The following is a 14,858-nucleotide window of genomic DNA, read 5'->3' as shown; positions in this document are numbered from 1 at the left end:
TAATTGTTCAAATGCCTTTTTTTAGGTGAAAATTAGTGATTTTGGCCTTTCGAGGGTATTGGGAGCTGGAAGTAACTACTATAAGGCTACTAGTGGTGGTAGATGGCCTGTTAAATGGTAAGAAGACCTCAATAAACTAGATTTAAAATCACTGCCATGAACGTAGTCAATAGCATTAAATTAAAAAATTTGCTCAAAATTTACCATGGCAACAAACTACAGATAGCTCCCTACAGCTGATATTTCGTAGGTCGTGTGCCGGAAGTGGGTAATCGCTTAATCACAAAACCGTCAATAAAAAAGCTAGGGTGACTTTTAAAAATTTGTATGATAGTAACATAATACCTATTTTTCCATTTTGTTTAATAAGTCTTTTAGCCAGTTTATTTTAATAGTCTTAATGTAGATAAGGAATTGCAACTCTTAATTGTGAGTTGTGGCACCATCCCTAGATTCATAGAGCTATTTGTTAAGGAATGACTTAGAGACGGTGTTGTGCAAAATCTCATCTGCTCGGCTGTCCCATGACAAAACCTTTTAACCAACACGAACGTAATTTTGAGATATTTGACTTTTTTAAAACCTAAGTTATAAGATTTTAACGTGGTTTTTAATGCGAAAATTATAAAATCCAAAACCATTTTTTAAGTCATAAATAGTTAAATATTCATGACTTTCACCTGAAACTTTTACAGTACATGACTTAGTAATACTGATGCGTAAAAATCTAATTTTTCAAAAATTTGTTGGTTATAAGGTTTTGCCATGGGGCAGCCGTGCTATGACTAGAATTTTTTGTATATTTTAACCAATCTTGGGTTGATTATATTGTTTTAAATAATTTCTAGGTACGCACCAGAGTCCGTGAATTTTGGAACATTCTCTCATGCTAGTGATGTCTGGAGTTTTGGGGTTACCCTTTGGGAGATGTTCACCTTTGGGGGCCAACCATATGGCGAAATGATGGGCCAAGAAGTTATGGAACTAATTGAAAATGGTCAGCGTCTTCCCAAACCATACAGAGTAAATTTTATTGGACCGAATGGTGACACTTACGATTGTCCAGATGATGTGTATGAAATAATGTTAAAATGCTGGTCTTATTCTCCTGATAAAAGACCAACATTTTCCCATTTGCATCAGCATTTTGTCAACTGTAGTAACATTATATGTAACTTAAATGAATCCAAGACTGATGATATTTAAATTAGAATTGTATTTAAAACGTGATACAATGAGAACTTTGTGATAAGTAAAAGATCTTCCATGTAATTTTATTGAAATTAGGCATAAATATTTTTATGGAAAAAATTAAATATTTGCATAGTTGATTTAAGGATTGAAAAAAGTAATTCTGGTAAAAGAATTTTGATCTGAAATCTGAACAAATGTTTTTAACGATTGTTACAATAAATTATTTTATCTACCTTTAATGCCTTGCACTTTATGAAACTTATTAAAACTGGTGGTTTAAAAATGTAGCAAAATATATTCGGTAGTGAAACCATCGATTAGGCCAGGCTTACCTAAAATTTTTAACAGTAGTTCCAAACACCTTCCGAAATTTTTAAATTGTATCGAAATTTAAATGTTGAGGAGAAATCACCATATTTTGTTAGCTTAAAGAAATAAAATTTGGGCCCCACTTATCTGGCCTACCATTGCCACGGAATATATGAGAGGAAACTATTGTCATAATTAAAGCACGCTTTCAGCTGGTGTAATATGAAATAAAAAAAAAGCTAACCCTTAGTTAAAATTTCACAGAATTTTTAAAATAATGGGATGTACCACATGTTAAGAGGTGTACAACATGTTCTGCTACAATGAATAGACTATCATATTTAACCTAATTGTTAGTCTCTAACAGTATTTCTTCACCAAAGGTCAGTTTCATTAGTTTGGATTCCATTAATAAACAGCATCAAGAATGGGATCCTCAATAAAGACAAACATACCTAATGAATTTGGTCATAGTGTAGCAGATAAACCTTGGTTCTGTATTAAGATTATTTGTAAAATTAAGAATATCCCACTTTTAAATGGGTGTTCTTATGGAATCTTTTGCGGTTAGTATAGGTGTTTAGCATAGATTGTTTCAGTGTTATTTAATAAAATACCAACCATTGTTATACTTAATCGATCACAATTTATTTTAAAAATAAGAGATATTAAATAAAGTTTTTTCAATTTATTGGCTATCACTAGAAGAACTACTGGAGGAGTCTGTAGACATAACTTCCACGTCTTCACTTTCTTTGTGTCCTTTAGTTTCCATGGCTACTGAAGAGCTTCCAATAGCAGGCTTAATATCTCCCGAGTGTTGCCATGTGTAAGGTCCCGCTTGAGCTGATGGAGTATCTAGTAGAAAAATAGATAAAAATCTTTAAAAGGCTATAAGGAATAATGTAACTTATTTTACTTTTTGGGCCCAAAACCAAACCTTTTTTTGAAATTCCAGCCCCGATAACCCTTTAAGATATGAGGTGCTTGAAAATATATGCAAAAGTGGCATAAGATAAAAAAGTGTAGGAGAAGTTGTTGAGAATACATAAAAATAAAATAATTTGTGTGGCATTTTAGGACATTTCTATGCACGACTAAAGATAAGAGAAAATCATGACAAGGACAAATTAGACCATATAGACCAAAGATAATGCTTCCAGTACATAGCCATCTAGTGGGATTTGTAGTCGATGGTGAGACTAGGTGTCAGTTGATATATTAAAAGGCGAAAAGGTAAGGCTGACACACTTTTCGGTGTTATGTCGGTTTTTATATAAGCTTGTCCAGAGTTTAATTGGCTGGTTTAAATCATGGTTTAAACCAAGTGATTTTTTAAAAAACCAATAGTTTTTTTAATTAACTAAAAATTATTACTAAAATGATTATATTTCTAAAACATATACAAGGTGACCACATTTCCGATATTTTCAATACCTTCCTATAAATTCTTAAGGTTTTCTCATGTATATAACCCTAAAACATTCAGTCATCGTGCACCCTTCTTCATCTTATATTTCACTTGATTTTATCTACTGTTTTTCAGTAAGAATCCTTTTTTTTGCTTATGGTTTTTCTTATACTTTCCTTTAATTTGCTCGAAAATATATTAATAAGAATGAATTTCAAATCTCTAGTACCATCATAAGTTGGTTCGATTTTTGGTTTCCAATCAAATCACCCAGTAATAGTAACCTTTCGCAAGGATTTTACATGTAAGTCATAATTGTAAAAATTAATGAAGTATTTAAACTTAAAGTACCTCAAAAAAATTAGGTAATTATCATTATTGTTCATTTTGTAATAAGCATAAATAAAATGGAATTGATTCCCCTAGATGTTATGGTCAAAATAGCTTGTAAATAAGGCCAATCTAAATTTTACACATTTATGATTGGTGCACTAAGGAAGCCACATTTCATCCTCTATGTTGTAACCAACATGGTCATTGGCAGCCATGTTGTTTAGTAGACCAAATGGCCAGACCTCTTATCTTATTAGGCCTAGCTCTCAGGGACGGTAGTGTAGGAGTTAGGTTAAAAGGCCAGTCATCAGAGAGATTGAGGGCAGAGAGATTAGTAGCAGGCAGCAACTGATAGGGAGTAGTCAACTCCCAGCCATCTTGTTAGTGATAGCATTTCCCCCTAGTGGCTGCATTCTCTTCCCTTGGGGGAAATGACTAACAGTTAATGACTATTCTAGTATAATAAGACACCAATATGTGACCTCATCCTAAGCCCCTGGGCCATGTTTACCCAGTGTCCGAACGAAGGGTGGTTATAATGTGTATTTATATTATTGGTAAAATCCTGTTAATACTAACCATGAGGTGTTCTTGGAGGAGCCATATCACCCAATGTTCCTTGTTGTTGCGTAACCATCATGTTACCACTAATTGGAAGATCACTTAATCTTCCGAGGAAACCTAAACGCATTTCAATGTCTGTAGGATATGGCCTTCTGGGATCGCCTTGTTGCCAATTGTGTGGGGCTGCAACAGCATTTGATGAACTAATACGGTGAGCATATTTAATTAACTCTTCTGATGATGTTGGACGGTTTGAGGCTTTGGATATTGCGTTAATTTTTTGCTTCGCTTGGTAAATAGCTGTTGCCTGTTAAAAGATAAATTGATGTTTAAAATTTCCAGGCCGTAAACTCTGACCTTTTTTATGGTGTTATAATATTAAAGCAAACAAATTAAGTCAAAATTAATTTATAAGAAATGAGAAATGCTCGAGCTGTTTGTGATGGAAGATAAGTGAGCACAAAAATTCAAATAAGGAAATAATGCTTTGACTGTCATCATTAAGATCATATAACTGCAGGTCAGGGTTTTTTTTAGTCGGGGTTTTCCAAATAAAAAAAAATTAATAAACGCTTGAGCGAGCGTTAGCTACAATGGGGCAAGCCAGCAGTCTATTATCTCGGCGACTTTTCTCGTTCGAAGGTACAAAGGTCGCGTCACATTCGCCGTGGGTTTGATTTCGTTTTTGGTTTTAACATAAGTCTATAATATTGTTCAATAAGTTTGTCACTTTGGGAAATATCGCACTGAGAGATAGTAACGAATTGACGTCATCACAAGAAGAAAATCTAACCCTAACGAGGCGCTGTCAAAGCCTACGTGTGACGCCGGTGCAAGTGGACGCAAAACGGTGACGAAGCCTGTAATTCAGTCACTTTTGTAATTAGAAAACGCTCAAAATTAAAAATTCCAAAAAACTCCGACCCAAGCCGGTTTTTCAGGGTTTTTTCTCTCCCCGACCACGACTCAAATGTCACCCCGTACGATCACTAATGGGACTCTAGGTGTTGTTAATAGGTTATGATATCAAAAATGAGGCATTCAGAAATCGTAACCATCAGAACACCTAAATTTTTTTCCACATAACTAATCACACTAACAGAAGAGACTTAGGGAGCAACTTCGAATAGCCAAATATCTTTTAAATCCTTATTTCAAAATAATTTTATCCCTTAAACCATAAGACTATCTCCAGCATTAGCCTTCTTGGGAGATTAGCCAAGAATTACAAGTTATCTTCCAATTTTGCAATCGTTCTATGACAGACTATCACTATCCCTAATCTTTCAGTGTCACACATGTCTATTTTGTTACATAAAATAAGATAGAAAAAACTGTTTTACTAGAATATGTTCAGCTTCTTTCAAATGCTTTTGAAGTTGTCTGATATCTTGGTCTTGTTTTTCCACTTCAGCTTGTAACTCGTCCATTTTCTTTTGAATTTCCGCTTGCCCTTCAGCTTGTTTCAACGTATCTTTCAGCTCCTGATCCTTAGAAACTAGCAATTCTGCTAACTGAGAATGCTCAATAGAAACCACTTTTTGACCAGGTACTTTTGGTGCTAAAACATTCTCCAGTAACTCTCTACAAGATAAATAAAAAGCTTGAAATCATGTTACGTTTAATTGTTCTATAGTCACCAAAATTGTGTTGGTATACAGGAAAAAAACCTAAAATTATGTTCAGTGTGTCAGATAGTCGAAATAATTCGTGATGCGTTGTGTAATATAGAATTGTATTCCCCTTGCAAAAATACGAATGAACACTTTAAATACACAAACTCTTAAGGATATTACAATAATCCCACTTGAGAAAACGTTTTCTACCATCTCCTCAGGCTACCCAAGATATTTATGGTCAGTCTAAAAATTTCAATTTTTCAGATTCGTTTTAGTTGCGTCTAGCCTTTTCCCCTTCTCGTACTCAACTACACGCACTAAATAGTAAATCCTGAAATTGGAAACTAACGACGATTCCTCTTACACCTTAAAGAAAATTTTAATCGACTAGTTTCGGCTTTCGACAACTGTTGACAATAATTAGTAAGTTATCTTACGTACACAATCTAAAAATAACACTGTTTTAAAGTCTATTGTGAAGACGCATTTTTACCGACGATAGAAGTTAACAGTCCCAATTAAAATTATTTCATATTTTTGCCACAAATATTTAAGCCTTGTAGGGGATAATTTAAATTTATTTCAACTTACTTCGATATAATTTCAATATCGTCTATTAACTGTAGTAATTGTTCCCTTGTACTCATTGCCATATTTAAAAAATTTACACTTCAAAACTATTTACTATTTTATGTAACTTTTAATCCGGAAATTATTTCACCGACGTTGTACTTTCGTATTTGTTATGTCTAAGCTTTTAAAATCGAGATCTTTTTTAGTGAAGGAGGACTCACGACTTTGTATTTGACGGTTTTGTTTTGACGCTACTAATGACTTACTAATTGATTTAGTTTTTATTTAATATATACAGTCTAATTTATTTTTGTTGAACTTTAGCCCGTAATTTAATTTTAGCGTCTGCATTCGTCAGTGGCAGAGATTGAGACAGGTGGTTTATAAGCAGACATTATTAGCTGGGAAGGTCCGAAGGTGTTAGGGATTTGAAGTAATTCATTCTGAAGCTCTGGGATAAATTTACAATGAGTGAGACCATTTTGAGTTTCTCAGTAGAGATTGACTTAGTGCAAAATTTGCTTGATATCAAGTTTCCCAGTAGAAATTGCCTTAGTGCAAAGTCAAAACCAGATTGTTTGATCCATCAAAATTTTTGGATCAACTTCGAGGTGCTGTAAATCATCAGTTGAGATAAAAATCTCATGAGCTCTTTGTAGAATGACAGTTTGGTGTAAAATCTTAAAATAAGGTCTTTTCAAGCTCTCAAGATCTGCACAGCTATCTTCTAGATTTCAAATAGTCTCCTTGCCATAGTTAACATTTTTTGCCCTTATTTATGATCTTCAAAAATATCCTGTAATTTTATAATGTCCATCTCTAAATCGTTCATGGCTTGATAAAGGTGATCGTTGGCATTTATTATTATTTGAAATAATATTTTCAATAAGATGAGTTGTAAGTAAGGTAGTGTCCCTTACGAAAACCAGCTTGGTACAAATTTATAATACAATTTTTATCTAAGAAATCAGTTAACGGATCAAAGGCAGATAACTCAAAAGGTTTCGATAAAACAGCTAAGACAGAAATTTGTCGTTAATTATCAGGATCCTTTTCTTCCCCTTTCTTATAAAGAGTAACAACTTATGCAGTCTTAAGTAAGTCCGGAAAAGTGGAAGTTTTGATAGAATAATTGATAATATTACACAAATTTAGGTTCAGCTATTTCATTTTTAATAGCTTTAAGGATGAAGGGAGGAATTCCATGCACTCCCGTGGCTTTCGAAAGACAAATTTTATCCATATACTTTTTAATGGTACCAATATTAACAGAAACTAGATTAAATTGAAATCCACTAGTACTTCTAACTTCGTGATGTTTTTCTTTGAAGCTTTCCCATGATATATAATTGACCTTTTCACTTATTTTAGTAAACTGATTTTTGAAAAAAATTTAAATTACAAGAGACTCGTCATAAGAAACACACTCATACTCCAGAACAATATTCCGGTGCTTCTTCTTTTTCCTTTTATATTTTAATTTATTAAATTTTTGACACAAACATATCTTTTAGCAAAGAAGTTTGCTTTAGCCTTCCTTATTTCATTTACAACCGAATTCGGAAAAATATGGAAGTTTTCAATATGATAAGTACCATTTGGACCGGAGATTCTTCTTGAATTAAGATTACTTTTAGCAATCAAATACAAAATATCCAAAGTTATCCATGGCAGCGGATTTCTATGCACCCGTCTTTTTATCAATGGGGCAAAAATATCCAGGGCATTCAAGATCAAAGAACCAAGTTTTTGGCATGATGATGTAGAAACATCAGTGGCGAAAAGCAAACCATTGTAATAATGTTCTCACAAACATTTAATTTAAAATGAAAAAGATCAAACTTATTATAACATCTGGTAGTAACAAAGTGTGTTTTAGATTTGGAGCATTTACGCCTTCGAAAACAAATAATTAGGTTGTGGTCTGAAAAAGCAATGTTATGATTTTCATGAGCAATATGGAGCCCCTTACTAGAAACAAACATAAGAATGTTTTTAAGTATAGTGGACTAATTTCTAGAGTAGGATTCAAATAATTACTTGGTTCGTTTAGTCTAACTTCATCTACGGCTATAGATTGTTTCCTGTATACCCGATGTCTTTTAATTTTATAGGGATATATGGCCAATTTGTTAGGTTATAGCCACTCTTACTCTTGAAGGTTGGGTAACGTGCCTTCGGAGGCCTTAGAGCGAACTATACAATAATTATCTGTTGAGGGATCCTCTATATAGAGGGCGCTGTTAGCGTTAATCATGTAAAGTGAAGGAGGGGGCGTTACCGATACACGAGCGCATTCATTGACAACGCAGCTTGGTAGACAGCCATGCAATCTTGTATAGAACAAACTTGTAAATATCATGTTAAATAAATACTATGTTATTTTTAATAATAGCTTTATTAAATAACATAAATATGGTGTCAGAAGTGGGACGGCGGCAAAGTATCACAGTACAAGGCAAGGAAGTTCAATAATTTATTAAAATCATACTTTGCTCCGTTTATTAATTCACTGCCAAGGCCCAAGGTTCCCGTATATTTTTTAAATTTTTTCCACGTCTACATTCCGTTCGTGCTATCATGGAGGCACGCGGCCCTTTTCCCAAACCGATGCTTGTCAAAGGAAATTTAGCACATAATTTCGTCGAATTTCGGGAAGGCTACGAGGATTATTTAACGTTCACGGATTTATCTACCAAGAGTGACGAATTCAAAGTTGCGTTGCTGCGCTCCTGTATGGGTGAGGAATGTAAAAAAATTATGAAAAGTCTTCCTATTTCAGTGGATGATCTGAAAATAGATAAGAAGATATTAGACGCTTTACAAGCCCATTTTCAACCAAAAGTAAATGTACTATATGAACGACAACTTTTCTTAGCAGCATCCCAATTACCGTTGGAAACAATAGATCAGTATTATGTGCGTCTTCGGCAGTTGGTGCAGGATTGTAACTATACCACTGCTATGAGTGATGAGTTTGTCAGGGATAAGCTTGTTCTGAGCACAACGGATTTAAAGACCCGTGATAAACTTTATCACTTGGTCACTACGGAGCAAGCTTTGAATGCCCTTCGCATAGGTGAGCGATCCCGAGCCCAATTACAACAAATTGATTCCCAGGGGGCCAGGATAACAAAGTTTCCGGAGGATACAGACTCAGTTCACCAAGTGCAGAAGAATCGCTCCACTTATCCCAGGCGGGACAATTACAGAGGCAACTGGCGAAGTTCAGTAACACAGACCCAGCCTGGTAGCCAAAAAGGATGCAAATATTGTAAGAGTGACACATTTCATGTAAATCGGCAACGCGATTGCCCAGCTTATGGTAAGACATGCGGGTACTGTCACACGTTACATCACTAAGATATGCGAATACTTAGATTTCAAGTACTTCCAGGAAAAGTCACTCCTCTCCTATCGGCGAATACGGCTATTGCCTTGGGATTGGTGACTATACATAATGTACACCAGACGGAAAAGGAAAATAGAGTCGATCAAGCGAAAACAGTAACCGCAGGAAGAAGAATGAACGTATTGAATCAACAATCAGACCCATTAAGCCAAGCACGACGCGAGGCCATGGCCATTGTAGATAAATTTCCCGCAGTGTTTGAGGGCATCGGCAGTATTGGAAAGCCTTACCATATTGATGTCGATCCGAATGCCATTCCGGTACAACATGCCCCGAGACGAGTCCCAGTAGCGCTTCTCGAACCATTGCGAACTAAACTAGACGAACTTATTCAACGAAAGATCATAGAAAAAGTGACTGAGCCTACAGCTTGGATTAGCAGTTTGGTACTGGTATATCGAAATGACAAGTTGCGTATATGTTTGGATCCTCACGACTTAAATTTGGCTGTACGACGCCCGAAATATCAGATGCCTACATTAGACACGGTACTACCACGACTGAAGGGAGCAAAAATATTTTCGGTACTCGATGCCAAAGACGGATTCCACCAAATTGAACTTACGGCTGAAAGCTCGAATCTAACCACATTTTGGACCCCATTTGGTCGATACAAATATAAACGATGTCCTTTTGGCCTCACCTCCGCTCCCGAAGAATTTCAACGTAGACTGTTGGAATTAATAGACGGTTTAGACGGTGTGGAAGACATCGCGGATGATATTTTGGTGGTAGGAAGAGGGGACACGCCGCAAGAATATATTGCAGATCACAACAGGAATTTAACAGCTTTACTGAAACGAGCTCAAGACAGAAAGTTGGTATTAAATCCAAGTAAGATGAGGCTGGTAAACACAGAAGTTACATACATGGGACATCTCATTACAGCTCAAGGTGTTCTCCCAGACCCTGCCAAAGTACGGGCAATAGTTCAAATGCCACCACCGACAGATAAAAAATCTTTACAACGATTCTTAGGTAGTGTGAACTACTTAGCTCGTTTTCTACCATCAATGTCGAAAGTTAGTGAGTCGTTACGAGTACTGTTAGAAAAGGATACCATGTTTACATTGCAACAAGCTCAAAGTACAGCATTTAGTCAGCTTAAACAACTTATAGCACAAGCACCAGTACTTGCGTATTACGATTCACAGAAGGAAGTGACAATTAAATGTGATGCTTCAGAATCTGGATTGGGCGCAGTATTGTACCAGGAAGGTCAACCCGTGGCATTTGCCTCACGGTCATTAACAGAGACTGAGCGCAATTATGCGCAAATTGAGAAAGAGTGCCTGGCGATCTTGTTTTCATGTCTTCGCTTCGACCAATATATAGGAGGGAGGCAATTAACAACAGTTCATACAGACCATAAACCATTGGTACCGATTTTTTCTAAACCAATCAGAAGTGCGCCAAAGAGGTTACAGCGTATGATTCTTCAGCTCCAGAATTACAGATTACGATTGGAATACCATCCAGGGAGCACATTAATAATAGCGGATATGCTCAGTCGCGCTTCGTTACCCGACGTAGCATCAGAGACGGACCATTATTATTATTATTATTATTATTGATGAAGGGGTGAAGGGCTTTGGGAATGCCCGTTCGCGCACGTCGACCAGAGGTCCATTGTGCAAAACCCGAACCTTAAGACTTAAAAAGTCCAATATCCGACACAAAACGGAGAATCCTCTTGGCCGGCATATTATAGAAATCAGAAGTTTCCAGTTGATGCATACCAAGATGCTCGAATCTTTGGGCCGCGTAGTAATCGCACCTACAAAGCACATGAGAGGCGGTTTCCTCCTCAGCCTGACATGCCCTACAGATTGGATCATCACTGATTCCAATCAGGTGAAGATGTCTGTTAAGGAGACAGTGACCTGTTAGTAGGCCAATGACCAACCTGATATTAGATTTGGAAAGCGAGAGCAGCTCCTTAGCTCTCTGCCTAGAGGGGCCCGAGATAAACTCTTTAGCCTGCCTTTGGCCATCCATCTCAAGCCAAAGCTTGAGTTGACGGTCAGTCATGGAGTTAGAGATAAGGCCGCGAACTATGCTAGAGGGGATAGGAACGGCAGGTTCAGGACCAAAGAACCCAGCCTCTGCCCCCTTCTTGGCTAAGACATCGGCCCTCTCATTACCATAGTACCCCCGATGGCCAGGAACCCAATAGAGCTGAACTTTATTATTGGTGCCTAGCTCCGAGAGGAGGTTCAAACAGCTGTAAACCAGTTTTGAAGAGACCTGAAACTGGTTGAGAGCCTTGAGGGCTGCTTGACTATCCGAATAACCTTGCCATGAAGCTTCTTCTTAAGACAAAAATCAACACAGAAGCAGATAGCGGCAATTTCCGCCTGGAAAACACTAGCATAGACACCAAGGCTTTCAAAGAAGCCGAGATTGCTAGTAAGGCAATACATCCCCGAACCTGAGCCAGAGCGGGTCTTAGACCCATCGGTAAACCAGACGGTACATAGAGTGGAATCAGTACTCCAGGAAGTAGCTGAGACGGATCAGGCTCGATATTTACCAATCAGTACGGAGACGCTAAAGTATATTCAAGCAGCCACAGATAAAGATGGAGTTTTGCAGGAGCTAAAACAAGTCGTTTTGGAAGGGTGGCCAGTGGCTAGAAGTCAAGTAAAACCGGAAATCCGAGAGTACTGGGAAGCTAAGGAATTTTATATAAAGGACCCAAAATTATAATTCCCAGATCCATCAGACAAGACATCTTACGAAGAATTCATTATAGTCATGTAGGGCCAGAGGCCACAGTCCGGAAAGCAAAAGATGTTGTGTACTGGCCTGGTATGTCAGCCGCGATTCGAGAATATGTGGGTCGATGTTGTGCGTGTAATACGTTCATGGTAAAACAACGTCAAGAACCCATGAGACCTTATGAAATACCTAGACACCCCTGGCAAATGGTGGGGCAAGATATATTCACTCTGAATGGACTCAATTACCTAATAACGGTGGACTATTACAGTTTTTACTGGGAACTAGACGTACTGCCATCGACGACAGCACTCGCACTAGTTCGAGCCACTAAACAACATTTCTCGCGGCATGGAGTACCTCAAGTCTTAGTGACAGATAATGGGACCAACTTTGTCAGTCAAGAATTCGACAATTTTTCTCGTCAGTGGGGCTTTACCCACATTACAACGTCCCCATATCATAGTCAGTCGAATGGAAAGGCAGAATCGGCGGTAAAAGTGGCCAAGCGCCTAGTGAAGAAAGCGTTGTATAGTAAACAAGATATTGGATTGGCCATGCTGGAGTGGCGGAATACTCCAAAAGAAGACGGCGTCAGTCCTAATCAAATGTTCTATGCTAGACGAACTCAAGGTCTGTTACCAGTGTCCAATGAACTATTAATGCCTCAAGTGATTCCAGACGTTCCAGAACGAATAATGCATAAGCAATTGCAAATGAAGAAATTTTACGACAGAGGAACTCAAGAGCTTCCCCCATTATATAATGGTCAAAAAGTGCGAATAGATCCAAATAAACGACATACACCGTGGATACTGGGGATAGTAGAAAAAAAAGTAGGACCACGTTCGTATCTAGTGAAAACAACTAAAGGACAACTGTTTCGAAGAAACAGAAAATTTCTCAAAGTAACACTGGAATCCGAGGTTGAGATACCTAAAGAGGGCGTTGAAGTTAATCAGAAGGAGCAGACTACACCGGAACATTTACCTCATAGTGTGAGGCAAGCTAGTCAAACGTACACTCAAGTGATGGAACACCCTCATCCTGATAGGAGGTATTGGACAAGAATACCGACGGTGCAACCTGTCCAAGCACAACAACTTGGACAACCGATGCAATCTTTTCATCCAGCCCGAATACACCAGCCTGTTCCTCCGGCGCAACCGTTCAAGCCAGCTCGGTCACACCAGACTCAACCGGTCCAGTCAGTTCAGTCAACGCAGCTAGCCCAGCCAAGGGCAGAATCAAATGACAGTATACCAGGGACGCGAAGTGCAGAGCTTCATCATGATCAATCAGCAGTATCGGACGGTTTAGATGTGCGAGTGCGCCTCCAGACAACGAGCAATCAATTGCCAAAATTGAGACCAACGAGCCAAAGAACTAAACCAGTGTGGCAGTCAGATTATCTGATGTAATGTTACTTTCATTGCGAAAAGGACTAAAAGGGGGAGATGTTGAGGGATCCTCTATATAGAGGGCGCTGTTAGCGTTAATTATGTAAAGTGAAGGAGGGGGCGTTACCGATACACGAGCGCATTCATTGACAACGCAGCTGGGTAGACAGCCATGCAATCTTGTATAGAACAAACTTGTAAATATCATGTTAAATAAATACTATGTTATTTTTAATAATAGCTTTATTAAATAACATAAATATTATCCTATCATAATGAGATACTAGTATTTCTTAGATATTCCCACCAAGGGAAGAGAATGCAACCAGGCAGCCACTGGGGGACCAACTACAACTGACTAGTGGGCTAGCTGGGAGTTAACCACTCCCATACTATTTCCTGACTGCTTCTAACCACTGACTCTACAGTTCTGCTTGAATGCCCTTAATGCCTCTCTCCTACCTCCTTTTATACTAACTCCCACACCGGTGCCCTTGGGAGTTAGGCCTGATAAGATAAGGGGTTTTGGCCATTTGGCCTACTAACAAATATGGCTGCCACTGACTAAGTTGGCTACAAGGTCAAGGATTTCATCATCTTGGTTTAGTAACGAATCTATTATAAAATACAATTTCCAATTTTATCGCTGAGTTCCCGCAGAGATCGTTATAAAATCCCTGTTCACACCTATATCAATGAGGTGATTCATAAGTTCCGGAATCGTAACATTTTTTGTGCAATTTGATAACAGGTATTCATACGTCGGTGAAACAGATAGTTTTAAACCCGCTTCATCGTGATTTGTGCCCCAAATTTTGCGATTAGTCTTTCGACCAGAGTCGAGTTTATGGCATGATATACCAATCGGCCAAATTGAGCCTGAGAGAACCATATCCGAGTCATTACATGTGTTAATAATAACTATAAAACTATAAACTCAATTCCTTGGGCTTCAATAAAAACAGACATTTGTTCCTCGGTTGATGTAACTGAACAGTTTCCAATAAAAAAGTCAATGGAATCTCGAGGTATAGTTAATTTGCAAGAGGCTAGTCTATCATTTGGCATGCAACCTTGATTCTGCTTTGGAATTCTTGAAAGGTTTTTCTGTTTAGTAGTAGCAGAATTTGTCAGCCTTTGATGTTTTAATTTCTTTGGAACTCCTCCATTTTCTGAGTCTTTTGAAAGATTTTCCACAGGTGGTTGTCTATTTTGATTTGAATTTTGAGTGTTTGATAACTGTTGCAATGGAGTACATTGATTTAAAGGAATCCTTGAAGACGCAGAATGATCCATATTTTGAATGTTTTCTTTCATATAAT

General features: G+C 37.6%; 3 protein-coding genes across 4 annotated transcripts in view; 2 read left to right on the top strand and 1 right to left on the bottom strand.

Moving 5' to 3' along the window:
* Nucleotides 1–1,388, top strand: part of Shark (SH2 ankyrin repeat kinase) — a 30,896-nt gene extending 29,508 nt beyond the window's left edge. For both annotated transcript variants that reach the window (XM_090167915.1, XM_090167914.1), the window contains 2 exons: nucleotides 26–117; nucleotides 849–1,388. In XM_090167915.1, coding sequence (XP_090024041.1) covers nucleotides 26–117; nucleotides 849–1,206 — 450 coding nt within the window. In that variant the 3' untranslated portion in view covers nucleotides 1,207–1,388. The remainder of the gene's footprint in view (nucleotides 1–25; nucleotides 118–848) is intronic.
* A 738-nt stretch (nucleotides 1,389–2,126) lies between these two features.
* Nucleotides 2,127–6,247, bottom strand: MED4 (mediator complex subunit 4). The gene is made up of 4 exons (XM_090167912.1): nucleotides 6,022–6,247; nucleotides 5,155–5,395; nucleotides 3,827–4,118; nucleotides 2,127–2,361 (listed from the first exon to the last, which is right to left on the bottom strand). Exons 1-4 carry the CDS (start codon nucleotides 6,081–6,083, stop codon nucleotides 2,192–2,194), a joined length of 765 nt encoding a protein of 254 aa, XP_090024038.1. The 5' UTR covers nucleotides 6,084–6,247; the 3' UTR covers nucleotides 2,127–2,191.
* The window catches only part of Mpi (mannose phosphate isomerase), a 35,032-nt gene continuing 25,947 nt past the window's right edge, over nucleotides 5,774–14,858 (top strand). Inside the window, exon 1 of the mRNA XM_090167911.1 lies at nucleotides 5,774–5,853. Within this exon, the coding sequence (XP_090024037.1) occupies nucleotide 5,853 (1 nt within the window). The 5' untranslated portion in view covers nucleotides 5,774–5,852. The remainder of the gene's footprint in view (nucleotides 5,854–14,858) is intronic.

The sequence above is a fragment of the Leiobunum rupestre genome, chromosome 3 (assembly GCF_980474605.1).
Source record: "Leiobunum rupestre chromosome 3, qqLeiRupe1.1.hap1, whole genome shotgun sequence".
Classification (NCBI taxonomy): domain Eukaryota; kingdom Metazoa; phylum Arthropoda; class Arachnida; order Opiliones; family Sclerosomatidae; genus Leiobunum; species Leiobunum rupestre.
This window is presented reverse-complemented; position numbering and strand designations above follow the sequence as displayed.